Genomic DNA, 21,272 nt, shown 5'->3' on the forward strand with positions numbered 1-21,272 from the left:
CCTCTCTCTCACGCAATGATGTCCGGCAGATGCCGCGTACAGAGTCATTACACAGCAAATGGCGCAGTCATGTCGGATTGCTGACGCTTTCACGCACCGAATAGGCACAGAGCGCCCGCAGTTCTCGATTGTTATGGCACGTGTGGCATCGGTACTTTAGTACAACAGCTCAATTGCATGCGAGCCGTGCGTCTATGATACAGCGTCCATGAAGAAAACGCGTTGGCGGGTCTATATCCTCGACACGTTTCCCGTTGCTCGGCCTTCTCCCCGTATAGCCTAGGCTACTCCATTGCGAACTTAATGCTTCTTGGCGAGAGGGTTGCGGGCATCGTTCTTCCACTCGTCGGCTGTATATAACATTAGTATGCGTTCTTTCGGGAGTTCCTCGTTTGCGCGACGTACACTTCATCATGGCGTTCTGAGCGGAGTTGATGCCGTAGGCAATGACCAGACCTGCAGGATTATCAGCACACGCTGCGCTTCACGTCGCTAGTCTTCTCGCTCTCTTTCTCGTGTTCTTTGCAAGTTGGTTCGCTCGGGATTCAGAGTTCATCGGAGGACTCGGACATACCGGCAGCGAAGAAAGGCGCCATCGGCTTAACTGTAAGGGAGGTCAGCGATTGCGCGACGGGCTCGCAGGGACGGTCTTCGAGGAATACGTACGGACGGGCGTGGGGTACTTCTTGAGTGCGCGAGCTCCGAGCCAGGTCATCTTGACGGTTGTGATGTGGGTTGCAGGGGAGAAATTGAAGGGGTCTAGATGGCGGGCGGTATTCGGAGGTTCGATGTGAAGCTATCAAAACGAGCCTTTTTCCTCCGATTGAGCTTTCGGTTTCGGCGGCTGGACCCGTAGCCGAGCAAAGTGTGGCCTGAGGCCACAGCCGCGACAGGTGCGAAATAGTGGAGTATCGTCCGTTTCTGGTCTTTTCCGGGCACGGGCCTGTTACTTTCAGGTAGTCACGGGAAAAGAGCATAATCGGATTACCGCAGCAATGATCTTCCGTTTGTCTCCTCAAGGTCGGATCCACCCCCTTCTACCCCGGTTCTCATGTGACATCATTCGACGCTTCTCCGCATCTGGGCGCATTTGGAGGTGATACGTACCCACCCGTGACCTTAGCAAGCTTCAGCTTCCAGGTTCGCTCACCCGCAACCCGTTCCCCCGTGCCGTGGCAGGCCGCGGCGAGAGCTTTCCCCAGGTTCTGGGGGCTGAGTTGGACTTGGGACCTAGGGATTGGCATGGTGGTGGTGCCAGACCCCGAACCCGTAGTGTAGCAAGCCAAACATCTCCTCCCTTGTGTCACATTCATCTTGTCCCTGCCACACACACACCTCCTCCTCCTGAAGCTCTCTCCTTTCACTCCTCTACTACTACCGCCTTCATTTTACCAGAAAGTGCGGGGGAATCTGCAGAGAACGAGAGACACACACCACTGTTGCACGGTTGTAGCCCGACCTCCTCCTCAACTCATCCAATTATATCCATCCCATTTGCCTAGACTGCCATTTCAAGCACGGGCGAGACCACCACCACCACCTTGACACCTAACCGCTACCTTTGCATAGGTTGCTACTACCACCACAAGCCAGCGTACCAACCTAATCGTCCGTCCGCCGCCGCCGCCTCCAAACGCCCTTTCTGCACGCCGACTTGCTTCCCGTCCTGTGATAAATCCCTGCTCTCGGGTGCTTCCTGCTTCTTGCCGATCGAGACGTATCGAATTCGCTCTCCTTCCTCCTTCACATCACGTACCAGAGGCTTGTTCTTGCTGAACAAAGAGCACGTTTTGTCACCTTTGTTTGAGTAGACAAAACGTCCCTTGGCTCAAGCAGAAGAAGAAACGACACCTCTTGGTCACCATACACCTCCTCATCTCACCTACCTTCTCCAGAAACATCCTTTCTTTGCCCAATCCCCTCCCCAAACCACCAAAGGCAAAGATGCTGAGCCAGCGATTGGTGCGAGCAGCCGGCGCGGCGACCCCGCGTTCCGCGCTGCGAGCTTTCAGCTCCACGAGCCAGCAGCTCAAGGTGCCCTCCATGGCCGACGTCAGCGCCGCGCCCAAGAGCGTCGCCTCCTTCAACGACAAATCGAAGCAGTTCCGAGAGCAGTTGGTCGAGCAGCAGAAACAGCGGGAAGCAAGTGCGTATACTCAATCCTCCTCCTCCCCTGCCTCTTCCTCTGAGCCCGCCCAGGACTCATCCGTGAGTGCTACTTCAGGACAGAAGGCCGAGGCCACCCAGGAGCCTTCGCGCAAGGCTGGCCCCTTGACCAACCTCATCTACGGCACAAAGGAAGGTCGCGAACTCGATGCTCAGCTCGAGGCGAGCTTCAGTCAGGTCCTTGCCCGAGGCAAGTACGTCCACTCGATCGTCCAGCACGAGGTCAAGCCCGACAAGGTGGAGGAGTACACCAAGCTTGTCGGCAGCTGGTACCCGCGCATGGCTTCCATGCCCGAGAATAAGGTCCATCTAGTTGGAAGCTGGAGAACCGAAGTTGGAGACTGTGATACGTTTGGTATGTTACCTTGCCGAGAAAAAAACAACCCATGCTGAAGCGAAACCACATGATGCTAATATTAGGGTCACAGTCCATATTTGGGAGTACCAGCGCTACCAGGGTTACCACGAGTCAATCCACAACATTGGCTCGCACCCCGAATTCGCCGAGTTCGATAAGAAGCTTAAGAGCCTCATCACCTCGAAGAAGACATCCCTCATGCAGGAGTTCTCCTTCTGGCCCACTACGCCTCCCCGCCAGCTTGGCGGCATCTTCGAGCTGCGATCATACACTCTCCACCCCGGCAACCTCCTCGAGTGGGAGACCCACTGGAGACGCGGCCTCAAGGCGAGACGCGAAGTCATGGAGGGTGTCGGCGCTTGGTTTGTGCAGATAGGAGACCTGAACACCGTTCACCACTTGTGGCAGTTCGCCAACCTCGAGGAGCGAAAGATCCGCCGCGAGAAGAGCTGGAGCGTCGAGGGCTGGAGCGAGACTGTCCACAAGACTGTGCCTCTTATTCAGAGCATGAAGTCGAGAATCTTGATCCCGATGCCCTGGTCTCCTGTGGCGTAATCGTGGGGGGTTTTTTGGACTCTTACTCAGCTCGGCCGCGTTTCTGCTATGCGTGGCATCGCATGCTTCTACATATCGCCCATATCAGCTTTCATTTGTCGATGCCAACGAGGCCAACACACTGGGTACGCTGACCGATGTGAGGAATCATCCTGGTCCAGCGTGTGTGAGGCCAGCGAAGGCAACTAGGGATGAACTGCTTTAGGGATTACGTTTTCCAGCTTTAGGAAGACAGATGGCTTGGTTTGATCATGGAAAAAGGCTTCCATTTGGCGACTTGTATGTGTACAGAATCCTGGTAAACAAGACCAGCACATAGGAATTTGAAGACAGTAACCTTGCCAAAGACATGCCAGCTTAGCCTGCCGAACTCCTGGGTATATAACTACATTTACAGATTGCTTCACTCGTCGAACTCCTCACCCATGACAGCTGCTAGATTTCTCCTAGCACTGGCCAGCGTGTGACCCAAGGCAACCAACTTTGCAGACAGAGACATGAGATTGGGATCTGGCAGACTCTCAACCCGCACCTTCTCCCTCACAAAGACCTCCGTAGCTTCTCCATTACTGGAGGGTGTACCCAGCCCGCTGGGGCTGCTTCCGCTGCTCCTTGGATGCGCCGTGCCATGCCTGTGCTTCAGCCCGCCATCCGTAACGGTGCTATACGTGAACCGAAAAGGGCGGTCCATCTCGTCGTGTTCCAGTCTTCGGACCGTTCCCAAGGCTAGACCGAGCTTGGTGCCGAAGTGTACCGGCGAATCAACGGGTTCGAGAGCGCGCAACCAGAGGACCAGACTCGATTCTTGGAGGCCTAGGTGAACGCTGATATTTGGCCCGAGGGTTGGGCTAAAGTGGACGGGCGGACAGGAGTCGGTCTGCCAGCTGTGATCGACTTCGTTCAGGGCCGGGCCCTTGAGGAGAGAGGAGGACTCGTTGAGGGAGGCGGCGATGATGCGCAGCTGGGCGGCGAGCTGAGAAGGGTTATTGGAAGGGCTCGGTGTGTCTGTGAGGGAGAGAAGGTCGAGACATTCTGTTAGGTGGGTGTGGATTGTTTCAAGGGCAGCGATGTGGACTGGGTGCGAGGCGTCGAGGTTCAAAGTCTGTGTTGGGAGGGTTTTGAGCTGGAGGTGAATTGTCTTGAAGGTGTTAGCTACGTGTACGTAGTCGCGAAAGGGAGAGGTAGTCGGCAGAGAACAGACTTACCCCTTTGATTATCCGCGTGCCGACCCGGGTCACTGTCCCCTTTACGCGCTCGTTACGCTGCGTGCTCATGACGAGAGTGCTTCCCGGGTCGATGGGCGCCAGAAGAGCGTAGCAGTCCTGCAGGCCGTGGCGGATGTCCTTAAGGATCGCGTGTGTTTCTACGACGATCCATTCTAGCTCTCGGGCCTGTGAGAGTTTGTCGAGTCTGATTAGCATTGTGTCTTCCGAGATTGGGATCCAATGATTAGGGGTTCGACGCGGGGCAAGCAGAGACGGCGAGGGTACGTACGAGGCATTCCTGTTTCCCTTTTATCAGCTCCTCTGGGGACACCGGAGGCCAGATTGCTATTGACATGCTGTCAACTCAGGTTCGCTTCCGCTTCGACAGCTCGTGAGACTAGTCTTGTGTGGTAAAAACAGTTCGTAGGCAGCCGCAACAGGGCGAATGGTGTTATTCGATTAGCTCATGGTGGATAGTTTGAAGCTCCAGAAGGGCATCTCGTCATCGCGGGAGGCTTTGGACCAGAGTGGTCGGTGCGCGGTGCCTTCTTAAGTGGGGGCCGAACCGATTTAGCGGAGGAAGGTGCGCCTGCCCCGCCGCTGCAGACGGGGTCTGGGCCCACTCCATGCACTTTTCTTATCCGGGGGACGGTTCAGCATCTTTTTCGATGTTAAACATTCCAGGCCGGCGTATCTTAGAGCCACACAGCTAGGTAAACTCAGAGAACTCCTATTAACTCTGATCTGACGAGACCCTTTTGAACCTCATACACGCCATCGAGATCCGCAAAACCGTCAAGGCAGAAAGGATTTCAAGTCTCAGACTCACTCACACCCACGCAGCTGCCTGGCCTAGCATGGCGCCGACTCGGTCAACAACACAAGGCCAGGCTGGCAGAGATAAATCACCCTCTACAAGACAGTCGTCTTCCACTATGAACAAGTTGCCTCGGCTGCCTGAAGGTAAGCCAGCCACTCCAAACTTAGTTTCCCCGTCGGATGAGTCTTCGCCTAACCCAATATCAGGCTCCAAAATTCAAAAGCGTGCCTTGCCTCGCCGTCAACAACCCAACTCATCAAAATCACAACTCATCTACGTGTCAGCGTCAACACCATTCATGTCAGCAGTCTCACGTGTCCGCAAGCAACTGGACAAGTCTCTCAAAGGCAACGCGCCGTCGACGAGGGGCATGAACCTCAACCAGCGCATCGACCTGCTCCATCGCGACAACGGCACCAAAGGAGGGAATGGAGAGGCTATCGTGCTCGGCACAGGCAGAGCAATTGAGAAGGTCCTCAGCATCGCAGCATGGTTTACAGAGCAGAGCGACTGCGAGGTCGAGGTGAGGACCAAGACCGTGGGTACGGTCGATGATGTGGTGCTCGAAGAAGAGGATGAGGGATTCGGGGAGGAGAGTCGTGTAAGGAAGATCAGCTGCCTCGAAGTTACTGTGAGGCTTCGGTGATACTCTGAAAGTCCTTGGAGATGCGTTTTGCTGCCCTTGCGAAAACTGATGAAGTTCAAGTCGGCTCTGGGCCTTCGAAAGCGTTATGAAGAGCCGGACCGGCCTGGCTCAGAGGTCAAGCACCATGGCCTGCGACCCGATAACCAGATTTCTCCTGTCATCGGACATTTCTGAGCTATCAATTACCGGCTGGCCCTCTCGAGTGATTTCTCGAGTCCTTAAGTAGCAGGATCCGGTGGGATGTTATGATACCCGGCCACTGGGCCTTAATAAATCTTTTGACCAAACCCAAATTAAGTGCGTTCCAGTGGGATGATCATGGCCGCTCATTTGACGGACTTAATCGGAGTAATCATGTCATCAACTCGCCGCAATTCAAACACAGTACCCGCTACGCTGGCTAATGCTCAGTGAGAGTTCCACGTTCCGCTGACCAGCACCAACTATATTGCCATATTTAGCTTTAGAAGACCGCTGACCTGTGAAAACAGCTCCAGGAAATGCCTAAACTATGTTGACCTCTTGCAAGGTCTAAGATGCATTCCACCCCTATATTCCGGATTCCCCTATGATCCAAGGCGGCAGGAGGTTCTAGGTATTCTCCCGGTCGGATCAGCGGCAAAGCTTATCACTTACGGGTTTGGGACACAAAACCGCAAAGATCTTGGATCTGGGGAGTTCCTTAGACTGAAAGTACTCGAAATCGCGTCGCTGACTGGCGAGCAGTGTGGGCTGGTTGTCAACTTGTTGCGATTCGGCATGATCCATCACGAACTCTTGAGTCATTCACCTAGCTAAAGTCGGCAAAAGTTTGCCGTATCGAAGCGCCTCTCCAACAATTATACCAAAACAGAGTTTAGACTAGAAGGAAGCGAAGTTTGCTATATTGCATCGGAGCTGTAAGGAAGTCCGACCCGGGATTGCTTCCCGAAGTTGCACCAAGTCCTTCAGCATGCTTGATAGACTTGCTCATAGCAACCCAACTCCTCCATATAAAGCGCGTCGAGATTCCACAACTTGCTATAGGCAGAACAACTCAGTTCCAAGTCTCGACTGTCATCAATTGCTTTGTCAAAATGCAGCTCTCCGCCTTCGTTTTCTTTGCAGTTTTCGGTGCTGCGTTGGCCAGGCCGCCTCCTGCGCCTGTTGACCCCTGCCCCAGCGTCCGCGACAAACTAGTCGTGAGTACCACTTCCCAAAAAGGTGCTCAGGTCAATAGATTCAGACGAGCTGACTGTTGCTTTTGCAGTGTAACAACCCTGAGCTTCAATACAAGCAGTGTACTAAGCTGACCGCAACTGTCTGGTAAGTCAAAGTCTTGCTCTTCCACGTATGATTTCGGCTTGCTGATAATGACGTGAAGCAACTGCCAATGCACCCCCTGATAGATTTTGCTAGCGAAGTCGTGTGAATATTCATATACCCCTTTCACTGCCACTCGTTCTTACTGGGAAGTCGCAGTACCTTATGAACACCATGATCGGAATCGCCTACCTAAGCTATGACAATCACACGTGATCTATGCAACTGTGACCTCCCAAGCACATCGTCTTGCACGCCAGCACCTCACGCGGAGTATACCTGGATCAATGTGCCGACCCCAGGCAGGCTGTGCTTACATTGCTCGATGCTGGCAGCCTGTATGAAACGGTGGCACCTGGCAAGCCTAAAATTCTAGTTAGGCCATAGACCACCGGTAAAGCTTCTCGTCGCTGAAGGTACACGAATGCAGGCTATTGATACGCAGCTGGGTTGGATTTGAGCAAGCGCAATTAGACCTATGCGATACATGGACACTGTGTGCACCTAAGACGCAAGTAAGACGCTACTGTCTAGGCAGGCACGTAGGATTCCAGGGGTCTGCAAATAGAGCCAAATTTAGGACACTATCAAGCGAAAGTACCGATCCTGAATCCTACGACTGACTCTTCCGATTGGTAAAGATTAGTGGCGATTACAGCGAAAGGCGTGGTTCGTTCACTGTTGCGAAACCGCTGATACCTAAATTCAATGTCTCGTCTTGGTCTACATCGCCAATCAGAGAGTCCCGCTATCCTTCAGGATTCGTGACATCATAGTAAGCAGCAGAGTATAAGATCAAGCGCCCCCGGCTTACCTGAGGCTGCATGGCAGTACGTAGATGATCGACTGCTAGACATCGAGGTCATCTAATTGTCGAACACCGTTCAGACCAAACACATCATCGCCTGCTTTGAAGCCAACAGCCATCACTTGCTAAGGGATCAGCAATGCTATCGGCGTCCGAATGATAAGATGCATCGGTCGTGGTTCTCGTACTCGATCTCCAAGCCGTATCCTTTTCGCTGGTTCACGCCTGTCGTTCTAGTTGGCGGTGTCATTCTCGCCGTCTTGCTCTCGTTAATCAACTTGAGCGCAAACGGATACTACTTGAAGCCTCTATATACATCTGATCCCAATGGCACCGAAGCCCTTTCAAACGCACAGTACGTCGGCGATGCAACAGTAGCCAGTAATTATTATCGCGCTAAGATTATGATTCCAGATGGTTCAGAAAGATTCCGTTCAATTGGAGGAGCGACGTAAAAGCAGAGTGCCAACCGCGTCTGTTTACAATCGGCGACTCCTTTTTCACCTCAAACCTGGGCTTTAGGTACATTATCAAGGCCATTTCGGACTCAAGAACGAACTCATTGTCGAGCTTGAATTATAAAAACAATACTCTTGAAAGCTGCTCACCTAAAAGCATAGTTCTGAAGATGAAGAAGAGTGATACGGCGGTGCCGCCTGCTCCTTCATGGTGGCTATCATACGGGGAGTCTACAATGGAGGCAACTGTCGACTGCACTGTTGTGACAGATGACGGTCCCGTGATAATAACGCTCGTTACTGAGGAAAATAGTGGAGGGGATCATACCTATAGCTACGTGATCGAAGATGATCCTGGAACGCACGCAAGCGTGTGGTGGGGGACCAGACTGCTCAATGCATATTGGAGCGGTGTCATGACAGTTGCAGCAAACATGACGAACATATACGGCTCCGACAACTATGTCGTCCGTAGTGGATTTACTTACACTCCCAAGCCAGGAGAAGAGTAGGTCACTATGGCTCATCTGTTTAACTCACGTTTGCTCACTTCTTGATTTAGCATCTACACCGATCAGTTTTTTGACCTCTACTGGTGGTTAGCAAACACGGACTCCTCGATTCTCAACAAGAACATGGATAAAAGCCTCAAAGATTACAATTCTGATGTATGTCGATTCTTTTCTTTTTAGGACTTGGAGACAATTTCCATCGAGAGAAGACATTTTAGCTAATATTAGCAGTGGTACGGATCTCCAGCATTGACAGAAGGGCTCCACTCCTCAAAGATTCTCTTCTCTCTACTTTCCCTGGACTTAGGCAACTGCCAGGCACCGAACCTCCTTCTGGACGATCGTGGGCTCCGATATGCAATCCTGGCACCGGACGATCACAATCGGGATCCCGGACGGATTTTGAACGGCTCCAGGTCACAACTATACGGGTCAGACCGATACAACCAAATTCCTGCTCCCAGATCGAATGACACGAATAGCGGCCTTGTGACGCTTCGGGATAGCTACGATAAGTTCCAGCCTATGATGGGGCCCCTGGGTTGCAGCAACGCTACCATTGTCAGCCAATACCTTTGCTCTGTTCCTCAACAGAAGAACGGTGGTGCCATGTTGTTTTCAATCCTGCTTGCGGACCTCCTTTTTCTCCAAGCAGCTTGGAAAATACTGACGTGGATTGCTGATGGGATGGTATCGAGAGGAAATACGGAGGCTATGTATTGTCAGGGCTGCCAGGCTAGAATTGGTGCTTATCAGTCACTACAAGATTTTAGCTCGACTAGGAACGGCTCCGAGGCGGTCCCAAAAAGGACGATGGATTGGAGCGAGAGCAGAGAAACGATATTAAGGGAGTAGGAAAGCAACCTGTTCGGGCTCCTTTAGAAGATGACACTAGAGTTTATAGACTATCAGCGCGAGGTGAGATGCTTCCTATCGCGAATAGTATACCTAGATCCCTTCGAGAGGATATACAACTCCCGTGGGAAGGGCATTGGAACCTGGAAATTGGAAAATACGCGAGTAGTCCGGCAGTCCCCACAGGTGACTACAGGGCTAATCGAAGATGGGTGTATCAATGACTTTGAATTCGCAACTTGAACATCGAAGTCTTTTCTCGCTCCATAGGTCGAAACTCCAGTTGGAAAGGCCGCGGTGACAGGATCTTGATAACTTCGCCGCCGTTGTCATCCTTTGCTGGATCGTTGCTAGATATTGACTAGAAATATGGGGGGGGGGGGCCCTAGGTTGTAAACGTATTGAGAAGTTTGTGAAAAAATAGAAATCAGCTGGGTAACGTCCAACTCATAGCCAATCAGGTCCGAAGACATACTGAGAGACAACTTCCACAACATGTGGATGGAGAGTGTGCATGCGGAATCATAGTCCGAGTCTATTGGAGCATGACTTGCAGGAATGTTCTCCAATGGGGCAACTTTAGTCGCTTATTTACCCGAGTCAATCAGCGATTGAGTCGAATTGCGGTAATTCTAACCATTATTTCCCCAGGAACAAGGGACCGCGTCTGCAAACCCATGGGGTCATTTCCAGGGAGACAAGATGATCCTTGTCAGTCGTTCACTTATCATTGTCATTTAAGTGTGTTTACCGCGCAGAATGACGATTCTTGGCGCACCCGTTATCTTCACCGCTAGCGATACCGGAAATTTCGGTGTGGGGTAACACGACTCCGAAGTCAACATCGGAGGCTTCCATTTGACATCATTGCCGAAAAATGACTCTAGCGAGGGGTGAGGAGAAGAGTCCCTCTTGATGAGGGGCTGTGTTCCTCTTCTTTGACAGTTCCTCTTTCTTGTCCACCTCAACCAACTCGCTCAGAGCCATCTTCGCTAATCACAGGCAAAGATGATGCTCCAAAGCTCTGCCGTTGTCCTAGCGGCCCTCGCCGGGCCGGCCTCCGCTAGCTACGCCTTCTACGTCGGCAAGGACCTCACCGCCGATGGGAGCGTCATGGTCGGCGGCACCGGCGAAGAGGTCTCCTCCCACTGGCTCCAGCTGTTTCCCGCCGCCGACCACGCGGCTAACGCAACGATCACCGTCGGTGTGACGGACAAGGCCAGCATTCCCGGCGAGCTCTTTACGATTGCGCAGGTCAGCCACACCTACCGGTACATGTCGATGGAGTACTCGGACTTCGAGGGCTTCCCAGCGCCGCTCACCAACGGCGGCCTTAACGAGAACGGCGTCACCGTCCGTGACGTATGGGCGCAGAATCGCGATGAGCTAGTCAACATGACCCCGACCCCGCAGCACGGAATCCAGTACAGCGACCTTGCGCGCATCGTCATGGAACGAGCTAGGACTGCTCGAGAGGGCGTGGAAATCATTGGCGACTTGATGAACCAGTACGGCGAGGCAACTTACGGCGGAAACACTCACTTGGTCGCCGACAAGGACGAGGGCTGGGTTGTCTGGGAGATGGCCGGCGGCAAGAAGCTATGGGCGGCAGAGCGTCTCAAGACCGACGAGGTCCGCGTTCTATACCCTGGCTACATTGAGGACTTTCCCACCGACTTTGCCAACAGCTCCGATTATATGGGCTCCGAGAACATTGTCTCCTTTGCCGTTGAGCAAGGTTGGTGGGATCCCAACGGGGGCGTGCCTTTCAACATCTTCAACGCGTACGGCGAAAAGGGCGAGAATATGACTGCCCGTGACGGCGGCTTCAAGTTCATGTCCCAAGCCGCGCTCGAGAACGCCACTCTTGAGATGGTTCCTCTCACCGAGGAGAAGCTGATGGAGCGCGTCCGCGACAAGCGCATCGCCGATGACGAGGCAGGCTACGGGCAAATCGTCAGCTTGAAAGCTGGTATCGATGCGGACCTGCTGCGCATTTGGAATGCTCCTGCGACCTCCGTCTCATCGCCATTCGTGCCGTGGTGGCTCGGTGTCAACAGCGTGCCCCCCGAATTCGGTGAGCACCGCTATCTCACCACCGGCGCCTCGGGCAGCTTCCTGAACCCGGATTTCCAGCTGCAGGAGGCGAGCGTCTTTGCCGGTCGCATCTTCAAGCGCGTGCTGTATTACATGTGCTCATCCCCAGACATCTATCTGCCCATCGTCACACAGATGCTCACGGGCTTCGAGAACCAGAGCCGCAGCGACGTGGACTGGGTCGAGACAAGCGCTAGAGTTCTCATCGAGAACAACGAGCGTGAGGCGGCGCATTCGCTGCTCACGTACTACTCGCACAGCAGAGCTGCCAAGGCGCTCGAGCTGGGCAAGACAATGACTGATGCTCTTGATGGATATATCAAGCTCACTGGGCAATGGAAGAATCCTGTCGGCAGCGAGATTAACGATGCTGGCGAGGGCGCGGAGACGGTCAACTGCCTTGTTGGTTATGATCCTGATCAACCTATCTGGAAGCAGCCTGCGCATCCTACTCGACGCAGGAGAAGCATGAGGAACAAGATGATTGTTCAGCGTCATCACTGATTATCGATACCCGGTCATATTATGGGAAGCCTATCAGCTGTATTGCCCTACTATAAGGCTTCGTCGCCTTACAGATATTTAGTAGCAATAAGCCTATATCATACAGCTAGACAATCATAATGGATCATGAATGACATCCTGCCATCTGTTCATGTGACATACCACGTACAGGAAGAGTGTTCATCGGTGAGGCATGAAGATTTGCGCGGAGGCCTCATGAGCCGTCCTCTCACTACTGCATGCACGCGTAGAAGGTGAGGAAAAAGAAGACGACTAAAGACGACTCGACCCGCGACCTTGGCAAAAAACAAGCTATCCATGGCATTATGTAGGACCGTGAGCCAACATACGAATCGTACCGCTCGGTCATCGACTACGACGGACGATGCTTATTGGAAAGTGGTCACTCTTTGGTGCCTAAAAGGGATCGGATGAGGGCCATCAAGGTGCGTAACCAGGAATAATCAAGATGAGGGTATCATGACCTTTTGATTACTCCATAGGGAATAACTACGAAAGCAATTTTTACAAAAATCCGGAGCTCCAGCTCAGTCTTTCAATGCCTTCTCTACCCGGCGTCCAACACTCGCACTCCAAGTATCGATCTTCTTGCACCACCAGTCTGACAAATACAGCGACACGCTCAGCAAAATAACCCAGCCGACAACAAAACCTAGGTTGCGGCCGAAACGCTCAAAGAGCCTAGGCATGATCCAGAATCCTAGACTATGCAGCACCGGCCCATGGACGAGATAGAACGAGAAGCTGATCTTGCCCAGGTACTGCGCCACCCGTCCCTCGAGCGCGCCGCGGAGGAAGGGGCTATGAAGGACGCAGGGCAGGAGGAGCATAGCACCCATGGCCTGGTAGAACATCCAGCCGGAGAGGGGAATGTAGTACCGCGGTACGAGCGAGGAGAGGAGAGTGAACCCGGGCGTCCATTCGGCTCCGGCGTCGGGGTACGAGAGCAGGTAGAGTGCCACGAAAAGCGCCCCCCATCGAGCTGTTCTTGATCCAAGGAACTTTTGTCCGATAGTTGCCTGCTGGCCTTTCCTGCCGTTCGTCGCCGGGGGGATCAGTCCGCGGTCAGCCCGTCTGATGTCCGCTTCTGAGAGGAGGACGCCGCCCATGAAGGTGGCCATATCCCATCGGCCTAGGATTAGGCTGTAGGCGGAGAGGAGGGCACCGATTCGAAGGCGCCATTTTGCTTGGATAGCTGCCGTGCCGAGTAGGAAGAGGTAGATGAACATTGAGCCGCGGAGCTCCATCGGGATGGTAAAGGTGTGCGGGTCGTAGCGCGTGTGGTAGTGGCCAAAGTTGAAAGGGTTGGCCCACTCGACGTAGGCTCTCGTGAAGTTCTTCAGAGCATAGGTGATATTGTCGTGGATGAAGGGATGCTCCTCCCATGAGCCACCTAGCTGGACCCAAGTGAAGTTTACCGGGTTGGTGACGTTGGCCGAGTCTTTCTCGTCATCGAGAAGTGCTGGTCTGGAGTGCAGGTGGAGAAGGTCGTGGTAGGACCTGTGTTTCTCAGGTGTCTCCTTGTCCCCAACGTCCTGCATCGTGATGTGGATTGCAGTGCCGTTCAGGCTGCTCGTCTCATTCACCACCCTGGAAGCGGCCTCAATGTCATCTGCCAATGCATACAGCATTGGAGGCATGAAGAGTTGGGACGTAGCATTCAGGCACAGCGTGTTTGTGTCGTTAGTCGTGACATTTCCCAGGAAAGCCGGGGTTCGTAAGCCGAGAAACTTGGCGATCCCCGCGGCTCCTTCGACAGAGTACGTGCTATTCACACAAGTGTTGTTCAATGTGGCGACAGTCACAGTACCGTTGATGTACCTCGAGTCGGGCCCTTTGTAAATCTCAAACTCGGACTTGAAGGCGCCCATCTGAGCAAGTAGCGCAACGAGGAACATGCTAATGGTTGGGGGAATGTAGAGGCGGAATACGCGCCTAAAGACGGACGACGCGAGGCTCTGGTAAGCGGCCTCGAAGCGCCGCTCGTGAATCGCTCTCAGAATATGCCTGCAGAGGACGTATCCCGAGATGGCGAAGAAGATGGCCACCATAGGTCGTCCTCGTTGTAAGAGGCACAGGATGGGCAGGGATGACCGTTCAAAGTACGGCTCGGGCGATCCGGGGGGCATGGCTCCATAGCCCAGCATGATGGCCGGCGTCCAGGGCCATAGGAAGTGGTAGTTGAAGACGAGTAAACAGGCGATTCCGCGGAGCCCATCGAGGCATCTGATCTTGTCTGCGCTGTTTCTTGTCGCTGATGCTGCGGTGGCCGATGCCTTTTCACCTACAGCGTCGTGGTCGCTGTATGGGCTCTGCTCTTTAAACTGCTGCCCCTCCCGGCCCCGCGTGGATTCTTCCCACATGGTGCCTTTTCCTCTCGCTCGGGTGTTGCGAGCAAACATGCGTGTGGTCTACTGGAAATGTGTATCGTTTCTTTCAAAATGAACGAGGGAATGAAATGAAAGGCGCTGTTGGAGCTGCGACGGCCGGCATCTGAAAAGTGAGGCTCAGCGGACAGGAGAAGAGAGAAATACAACCGTGAACACACGTAGGTGAGAACGACCGACCGACCAAAGATAAGATAGTAGTAAATGGGCGTTGAGCAACGTGTACGAAAAGGGCGAAGCGCCCTCTGGGAGTTCCTAAATACGACTTTGCTGGACGTGGGCGGTGATGCTGGGATATCCCTGCGCGGTTATGTCATCTACCCAAGACAACCTTTGCGAGCCCCTGAGTTGTCGCCCCATGTTGGATCAACCCTCAACTTTACCTGAAAAAAGAGCCCCAATTAAAGTGTGCTGGTGCTGTGCAATGAGCGTTGCACATCGGATTGTCCAGCCACCGTTGCCCATCGACATCAAACTGTCCCCAAGTCCCCGTGGGCTATTTTCATGGAGAAACTCGTTTGCCTGGGCCTGGCTGGACGTCATACAACGCGTGTCTTTGCATAGCCGCTGTCAACGAATACCACACAAACTCTCTTCCTCTCGAAGTGTATTGTACTCCGTTCCGTTTGCTGTATATGGATGCGCAAGCTTTCCCTTCGCATCCGAACAGTGTGACCTCAGGGAGTCAGTCGGAGTGGTCTTTTCGAGCATCCGCCCCCGTCTCGTCTAGGATCCGACAGGTGATGCTACGCTCCGGATCCGTAACATTTCCTTGGAAGAACCCCAGAAGCGGGCCCGCATTATCCCTCTGGGCCCGAGCAAAACCAAGGAAAACCAGTACATCGTCGGCAGTTGGCGTCGCGGCCATCCGGACCCGGAAGACTCCCGTTGCCGGAGGTGATCCCGAAGGAATTCCCTTGGTTCCCCCGAAGCTACCGAGGCCGTCCCTCTTTTGTGCTCGGATGGTGAGTCAGCATGTCAAATAGTCGTGAAGCACGGTCCAGCAGGGCCTGCAAACTTTCCAAAGTTCGGATACCTCGAAGGTTTGCTGATCTACAACACGTGGCCTGTCAGTGGCCAATGCGAGGGAATCGATGGGAATAGCTTCATTTCGATAAAGTAGCGAGAAATCCAGTCTTGAGTAAGGTTTCCTGAGCTATTTCCCGCCCGAGGTATTGAAGATCTAGCCATATTTCCTTTCCGCCCAGCGATTAGATGACATGCGTTGAGACAATCAATGATAAGGTGCCATAAACCATCCACTGAAGTAAGGTGTCGATATGCAGCGAAGACTGCCGGTTGTTCCGAGCCACGTCTGTCTCGTGGTTGCGAAGAAAAGAAAGGCCGCCAAACGCAGGGCGACTGGGCGAGAAGCTGGCCTCGGGATCGTGGGCCTTTGGTTCGATGGATTGCCTGCTATCTTCCTCCACAGACGGCGCATAGGACAAGATGTTTCACCAAGACCATCACCAGTTCCACACTCGGCCGTATTCCGCCGGGCTTGCGGGGCTCGCAAAGGCCGAGTTGGCTGAGTCTCCGGATGGCAGTCTGCCGTCCCTGCGTCCGAGCTGAATACTTGAAACGCGACCCTTTCTTTTTGTCATGTTGTCAGCAACCTGGGCAGCAAGACCGCGGACTGATAAAGCTCTTTACCGAAGTTCGCCAAGTAAGAACACGCTACAAGTCTGTGACTGTCCTTTCGCCCCTCTAGTTGAGTCCCAAAAGCTAACAATTAATCCGTCGGCTGTTGCGGTCCATACCGCTCTCCATCAATCACTAAGGTCCGATTTGCAGTGCGTCGCTCTTCGTCTGTGGCGAAAGGACTACGGGTGATATTCCTGAGAACATGAGGAGGCACGAAACCGCCCTTACTTCTGTTTTCCTGTCGTGTGTCTGAAGTTTTGAGACCATCGTGGCGGTGTAAGGCCGTATCGCCTCTTTCGCCAGTATTGACAGGGATGGCCTGGATGACTGAACACACGGTCAGGACGGATAGGCCAGTCTTGAAGAGACGCATGATTCCTTGGAAGAGGAGGATGAGAATCTGATTTTAGGTGTTGGCTGAGGCTGTGAAGCTGAAGTGGTTTTTCGCGATCGAGTGCTTCGGGCGCGCTTTCAAAGTTCTGGGAGGAGTATATTGAGAGAGCCCTTGATCTGAGCAGCTTTTTATTATTTGCCTTGTGGCAATTTCGCGAACCTTGGTGACATGGCTGGGAGCTTGAGGGTCAAGTTCATCGCACGAAGTTTGCCTACGCAGTCGTACCTGGATGACTGCCTCCCAGAAACGACCTTTTCGCACTCAGTCATCTACTGTCTGCCTCTGGAGATTTCGCAATGACGAGAATGAGACCCTTTGACCCGAATTGCAGACCTAGACGGAGTCTCCGATTCGAGGGTTCCTGGTTGTTCTCCAACCGGCCCTTCGAGAACTCGAGGGACAACAGAAGGGGAGCACAAAGGCTATGAATTGAGTCAAGCTTCGTCTCAAGGCCAGTCACGCTCACTACAGCAGATGCAGACAGCCTGTAGATCTGCGACGCATCGGACGAACCAAAGGATTCGAGACGCCAACGCAAAAACAATTGCCCGCTCGTACTAAAAGAGCCCTGGGTGCTTTTTGACTCTGTTTTTTGGGCAGAGGAAACCCTATGTGACACCGCTTGAGGCCCATAGACGACGCGTTCTCCAGGTTTTGGCGGGCGGCTCTGAAAGCTTAGCAGGCCTCATTGCGGAGCTTGACACTTGTGATACCGTAACTGTGGATTGTCAGTGCTGTGCAAAGGAGAATTAGTCTACGGCCGGTTCCAATCAATCCAAAAATCACCTGTGTCGGACTGTCAGGGAATGGCCGATCTCAACCCCAAGGTCCAGTATGTCCAGATTGGTTAGAAACAAAAATGGTACAGTCTTCAGATCAGCTTTTGTCTTGACAAAACTCTCCACTTACAATCAACATGATGATCGCGTCTGCCTTTGAGATGCACGAGAAGACTGTGGAAAGTCATGGCATCACGCAGATCAGTTTTCCTGATGGAGCCTCTGCGTGTACAACATCAAAGGTTCGCGATGATTGATTCCCAGCAGTATGTGGCATTCTGTTCATCATGAGAGTGGCATCGATTCATTCGTCCATCAATCTAAGCCTAGATAGAAGTCTTACTCGCTGCCTGCTTCTAGTCCTGCTAGGCACTTGGCTTCTTATCCCCGCCTACCTCTTCCTCCTTGCCATTCTCTCCACAATCTTTCTTCTTTGCCCCCCACCACGCAAACGCAGTAGCAGAAACCCCGGCGCCCGCCTGTATAGCTCCGTTGACGACCGCGGCACCGTAGCCAGCCGCACCGGCGCTTTGGAGGGTAGCAAAGAGGCTCGGCGCCACCACGTTCCCGATTCCGGCTTGGATGCCCGCTGCCGTAGAGCCTGTCGACCCGAAAGAGTCAGTAATCAAAACTTTCAACTGCAAAGATTGACTATGCCTCGAGTTTGAGGATTTCACTTACCGGCGACTATTCCCTGCGAGCCAAAACCCGCAAGTCCCAGGGCTGGTGCAGCGACTAGAGCTGGTGCGGCCAAAACGACGAGACTGCCTGCACTCACGCCATAACATACAGTCGTCCCGGGGTTTTCACGAACCCAGTCGGCGGCCTCGAAGGTTCCAGATATGTCAGCGGCATGTATACCCTACTTAGATGCATGCTTCAACGCACCTTTCTCAGTCTTGATGGCTCGTCGGACTCATCTTCGCTGTTTTCCGGTGGTGGTGGCTCTGTGTCTTCTCCGCCGACCCCGCGAAGTAGCTGTTGGTTGCTGACACCGGGCGGAAGCATTTTCGACCTCAGCAGGCCAACAGCTGCCACCTCAGCATAAGCCTTTCCGTTTCTGGGGGCCTGCATCGCGCTCTTGATGTCTTTCGGTTGTTGGCAGTGGTGATTCAAGGACAAGATCTCCAGTAAACAGATATTGCGACCGAGGGTCTTAGTTTCTTTGTAAAATTGGTGCCTGGAAGGAATAGCCTCAATCCCCAAACATGCTCCCAACGCAAAAACACGTGAGGGTGATCGGTCATGTCGGAGGCCAACCATCGTTTGAGGGGTTGAAGACTTGATTGGTGTGTAATTTTAGCATCCCATTCTGCACTCCCAAATCTGAGCCTTCTCAAAAGTGAGATTTGGTTGCCTATCCTTGATGTTCAACTCTCTCCATCATCGAGAAGTTTTGATGAGCCTCTCGAGTACACCGAGTTGAATGATTTATGCATCTATCTCAGTGCCTACAAAGGAGTCTGTTAAACTCTTCAAGCCTCTGCACGCGGAGGGAGCGAGAGTCTTCTTTGGAGTGTCTAGTGCCCTCCCGCTCACAATGTCTTGGCCAATTTGAATGCCATTGGTTTGTCGGACCCCCAAGGCGCTTAGCAAGACCATAAGCGCCGAACCCATGTCCTTCGAGGACACCCACTTACGATTGAGGTGTGGCACGAAAGCAGGATCCAAATTCTCGGAAACTGATTTGAAGCCATCAACACCGAAGACTGTTGACAGTACCGTGGACGAGACACAGAATTCCGGCTTCATTTCTAAAGTGTTGGAGTAGGCACCACGCGTCTTGAATATAAATAATCCGCGTTTGCTCCAACTTCTTAATCGAACTTCACCCAGAACAAATGCAGTGCAAGATCTTCCAACGGAAGCCCAGTCAGCCAATACAACCACAAATAACACCCTTTGTATTTGACCTTTTCTCTCCTGTTTGTCGATTAGTGGCCTTTTCCCTCCAAAAAAAAAAGGAGATTATTGCAATCATTCTTTGACCCATCAATATCACTAGTTATCTCAAGATCACAACATCACCCCGTGAAAGCATCCCCCCTTTCCCCCGTGTCGGATTTAAGACCCGCCCCTCCATCATCCACACACAAGATCTGTGGGAGGCTCCATTTTGTTAACGGCTCGAAGCTAGCTACACATCTACCACTACCAATAACATTCGCTTCCCCCCCGCTATACGCTATACGACCTTTGTCTAAGTCCTCCAGTTCCTATCGGCCGAACGTCACTAAGCCAGTGGACAATACGACACTGTTGGAGTTGTAGGTTAGTCAGCTCCCATTTCCCCTTACTTACACCTCTTCCCCAACTCCATGCACTCCATCACTGCCCATGTATATACTTACTTCCCATGACTCCCCCTTGGATCTTCAACTCTAAGTTCACGGCAGCGACCTATTGCCCCTATCACCTGCAAGTGAATGCGCGTGTCGATGCCCTCCGAACTCAATCATCCACACCCTGACGCTCATGTTGCGACCTCCGGTCTCATTCTGGTTGTTGTGAGCGCGTCACACACAATTAGTCATGAGTTGTGCGACCTCAAAGCCATGCCCGTATGGTCAGATCCATAAGCTCTTCATCACTTGCTTAGTCCTCTATCTTGCATCCTCAAACCCTTTTCTGGTTGTTTATGAGTGCTTCACTCATATTTGTGCAAGTATTTTGCACTCTCTAGTCCCTTTGTGCCTGTTTATGAGTGCATAAATGAGTGTCACTCAATTTTACGACCTTCGATCTCAACGACATCTTCGGAAATGCTGAGCTTCAGCTCGTATTCACTTACAAAATCGACAAGTAGTGATGTGAATAGCCTGCTTCATGTTTCCCTGCCGGCACATGCCCGTCTACCCGGTCCTTCTGTTGGAATCTTATAAAAGGAGACAGCTTCTTTCTTCAACTCTCTTCCTCAGACTTCTATATTTCATCACAGAATCCTAGATTACACCTTGGCTGACAAAAAGCAGACACCAACTTGAGCCCCTTTCTCGGCATTACCAAAACACAAAGGAGCATCACACACCCTCAAAAGCCTACAAATACCACAAATCAACCATTCCAAGCTACCATCTATATACCACACTACCCCAAAACCCTTCCAACACACACCATGGCTGCTTCCCTGACCATTCTGGAAGTCGATCACGCTATGGCGGACCTTGACCAAACTGAGATCTGCCAGCTCAAGGACGCTCTGGACCGAGCTGAAATTATTATCAACCGCCTTGAGGAGCTGAAAGATGTCGACCAGACGCAGATAATCCAGCTACAGGTCCATATCGACGAGCTGGGGGAGACGATCGAGGCCTTACGAGAGGAGAACAGTTGTCTCAAGGAGCAGAACCAGGGCATTCTCGGCAGTACCCAAGAGCCCTGCCAGCCGGTTCAGGAGCCCGAGGATGTCGCTGTCGATCTGGAAGACTTGAATATGGATGACGCCGTTAAGGACGGCTACCTCTCTGTCTCTGACAGCGGATTCGAAGATGTTAGTTCTGAGACCGGTTCCGATTCTATTTGAAGTTCTCTATCAAAAGTAGTAGCTTAGAAGCGAAGTAGTAATCTAGTTTGGGCAATCAAGTCAAGTTTCTTCGGGACATCATCGGGAATAGTCGGTGAACGGGAATGAGTATGAACGCCTTAGTGGTAGATAGAATCTTAGCGAGGAAAAGTAAGAGGATTTGCCGCTCAAGTATACTTCGAGAGTTTAATAAGAACTCGCAATTTCGAGTGGTCGAACAAAGTTTCTTTCTAAAGCT

At 52.6% G+C, this 21,272-nt stretch overlaps 11 protein-coding genes across 11 annotated transcripts; 5 read left to right on the forward strand and 6 right to left on the reverse strand.

The window, feature by feature from the left end:
* Window positions 1–300: 300 nt before the first annotated feature.
* Window positions 301–715, reverse strand: CCOS01_14305 (ATP synthase subunit J; the record flags this gene model as incomplete). The annotated part of the gene is made up of 4 exons (XM_060462449.1): window positions 301–350; window positions 406–456; window positions 575–604; window positions 667–715. 4 exons carry the CDS (start codon window positions 713–715, stop codon window positions 301–303), a joined length of 180 nt encoding a protein of 59 aa, XP_060306934.1.
* A 44-nt stretch (window positions 716–759) lies between these two features.
* CCOS01_14306 (uncharacterized protein) lies at window positions 760–1,244 on the reverse strand (the record flags this gene model as incomplete). The annotated part of the gene is made up of 2 exons (XM_060462450.1): window positions 760–943; window positions 1,108–1,244. The coding sequence occupies 2 exons, from the start codon at window positions 1,242–1,244 to the stop codon at window positions 760–762; spliced, it is 321 nt and encodes a 106-aa protein (XP_060306935.1).
* A 700-nt stretch (window positions 1,245–1,944) lies between these two features.
* Window positions 1,945–3,079, forward strand: CCOS01_14307 (uncharacterized protein; the record flags this gene model as incomplete). The annotated part of the gene is made up of 2 exons (XM_060462451.1): window positions 1,945–2,521; window positions 2,595–3,079. 2 exons carry the CDS (start codon window positions 1,945–1,947, stop codon window positions 3,077–3,079), a joined length of 1,062 nt encoding a protein of 353 aa, XP_060306936.1.
* A 403-nt stretch (window positions 3,080–3,482) lies between these two features.
* CCOS01_14308 (uncharacterized protein) lies at window positions 3,483–4,639 on the reverse strand (the record flags this gene model as incomplete). The annotated part of the gene is made up of 3 exons (XM_060462452.1): window positions 3,483–4,217; window positions 4,285–4,470; window positions 4,574–4,639. The coding sequence occupies 3 exons, from the start codon at window positions 4,637–4,639 to the stop codon at window positions 3,483–3,485; spliced, it is 987 nt and encodes a 328-aa protein (XP_060306937.1).
* A 502-nt stretch (window positions 4,640–5,141) lies between these two features.
* On the forward strand, window positions 5,142–5,924 carry CCOS01_14309 (uncharacterized protein; the record flags this gene model as incomplete). Its single annotated transcript, XM_060462453.1, has 3 exons — window positions 5,142–5,247; window positions 5,311–5,735; window positions 5,811–5,924. The coding sequence occupies 3 exons, from the start codon at window positions 5,142–5,144 to the stop codon at window positions 5,922–5,924; spliced, it is 645 nt and encodes a 214-aa protein (XP_060306938.1).
* A 2,100-nt stretch (window positions 5,925–8,024) lies between these two features.
* CCOS01_14310 (uncharacterized protein) lies at window positions 8,025–9,685 on the forward strand (the record flags this gene model as incomplete). The annotated part of the gene is made up of 4 exons (XM_060462454.1): window positions 8,025–8,241; window positions 8,481–8,826; window positions 8,881–8,986; window positions 9,062–9,685. 4 exons carry the CDS (start codon window positions 8,025–8,027, stop codon window positions 9,683–9,685), a joined length of 1,293 nt encoding a protein of 430 aa, XP_060306939.1.
* Window positions 9,686–10,693: 1,008 nt separating this feature from the next.
* On the forward strand, window positions 10,694–12,286 carry CCOS01_14311 (dipeptidase domain-containing protein; the record flags this gene model as incomplete). The annotated part of the gene is made up of 1 exon (XM_060462455.1): window positions 10,694–12,286. One exon carries the CDS (start codon window positions 10,694–10,696, stop codon window positions 12,284–12,286), a length of 1,593 nt encoding a protein of 530 aa, XP_060306940.1.
* Window positions 12,287–12,834: 548 nt separating this feature from the next.
* Window positions 12,835–14,709, reverse strand: CCOS01_14312 (uncharacterized protein; the record flags this gene model as incomplete). The annotated part of the gene is made up of 1 exon (XM_060462456.1): window positions 12,835–14,709. The coding sequence occupies one exon, from the start codon at window positions 14,707–14,709 to the stop codon at window positions 12,835–12,837; it is 1,875 nt and encodes a 624-aa protein (XP_060306941.1).
* Window positions 14,710–16,426: 1,717 nt separating this feature from the next.
* CCOS01_14313 (uncharacterized protein) lies at window positions 16,427–16,711 on the reverse strand (the record flags this gene model as incomplete). The annotated part of the gene is made up of 1 exon (XM_060462457.1): window positions 16,427–16,711. The coding sequence occupies one exon, from the start codon at window positions 16,709–16,711 to the stop codon at window positions 16,427–16,429; it is 285 nt and encodes a 94-aa protein (XP_060306942.1).
* A 1,165-nt stretch (window positions 16,712–17,876) lies between these two features.
* On the reverse strand, window positions 17,877–18,774 carry CCOS01_14314 (uncharacterized protein; the record flags this gene model as incomplete). Its single annotated transcript, XM_060462458.1, has 3 exons — window positions 17,877–18,112; window positions 18,193–18,337; window positions 18,400–18,774. The coding sequence occupies 3 exons, from the start codon at window positions 18,772–18,774 to the stop codon at window positions 17,877–17,879; spliced, it is 756 nt and encodes a 251-aa protein (XP_060306943.1).
* Window positions 18,775–20,626: 1,852 nt separating this feature from the next.
* On the forward strand, window positions 20,627–21,034 carry CCOS01_14315 (uncharacterized protein; the record flags this gene model as incomplete). The annotated part of the gene is made up of 1 exon (XM_060462459.1): window positions 20,627–21,034. One exon carries the CDS (start codon window positions 20,627–20,629, stop codon window positions 21,032–21,034), a length of 408 nt encoding a protein of 135 aa, XP_060306944.1.
* Between the last annotated feature and the right edge of the window lie 238 nt (window positions 21,035–21,272).

This window comes from Colletotrichum costaricense, assembly GCF_030867565.1.
Source record: "Colletotrichum costaricense strain IMI 309622 chromosome Unknown Scaffold_20.1, whole genome shotgun sequence".
Lineage (NCBI taxonomy): Eukaryota > Fungi > Ascomycota > Sordariomycetes > Glomerellales > Glomerellaceae > Colletotrichum > Colletotrichum costaricense.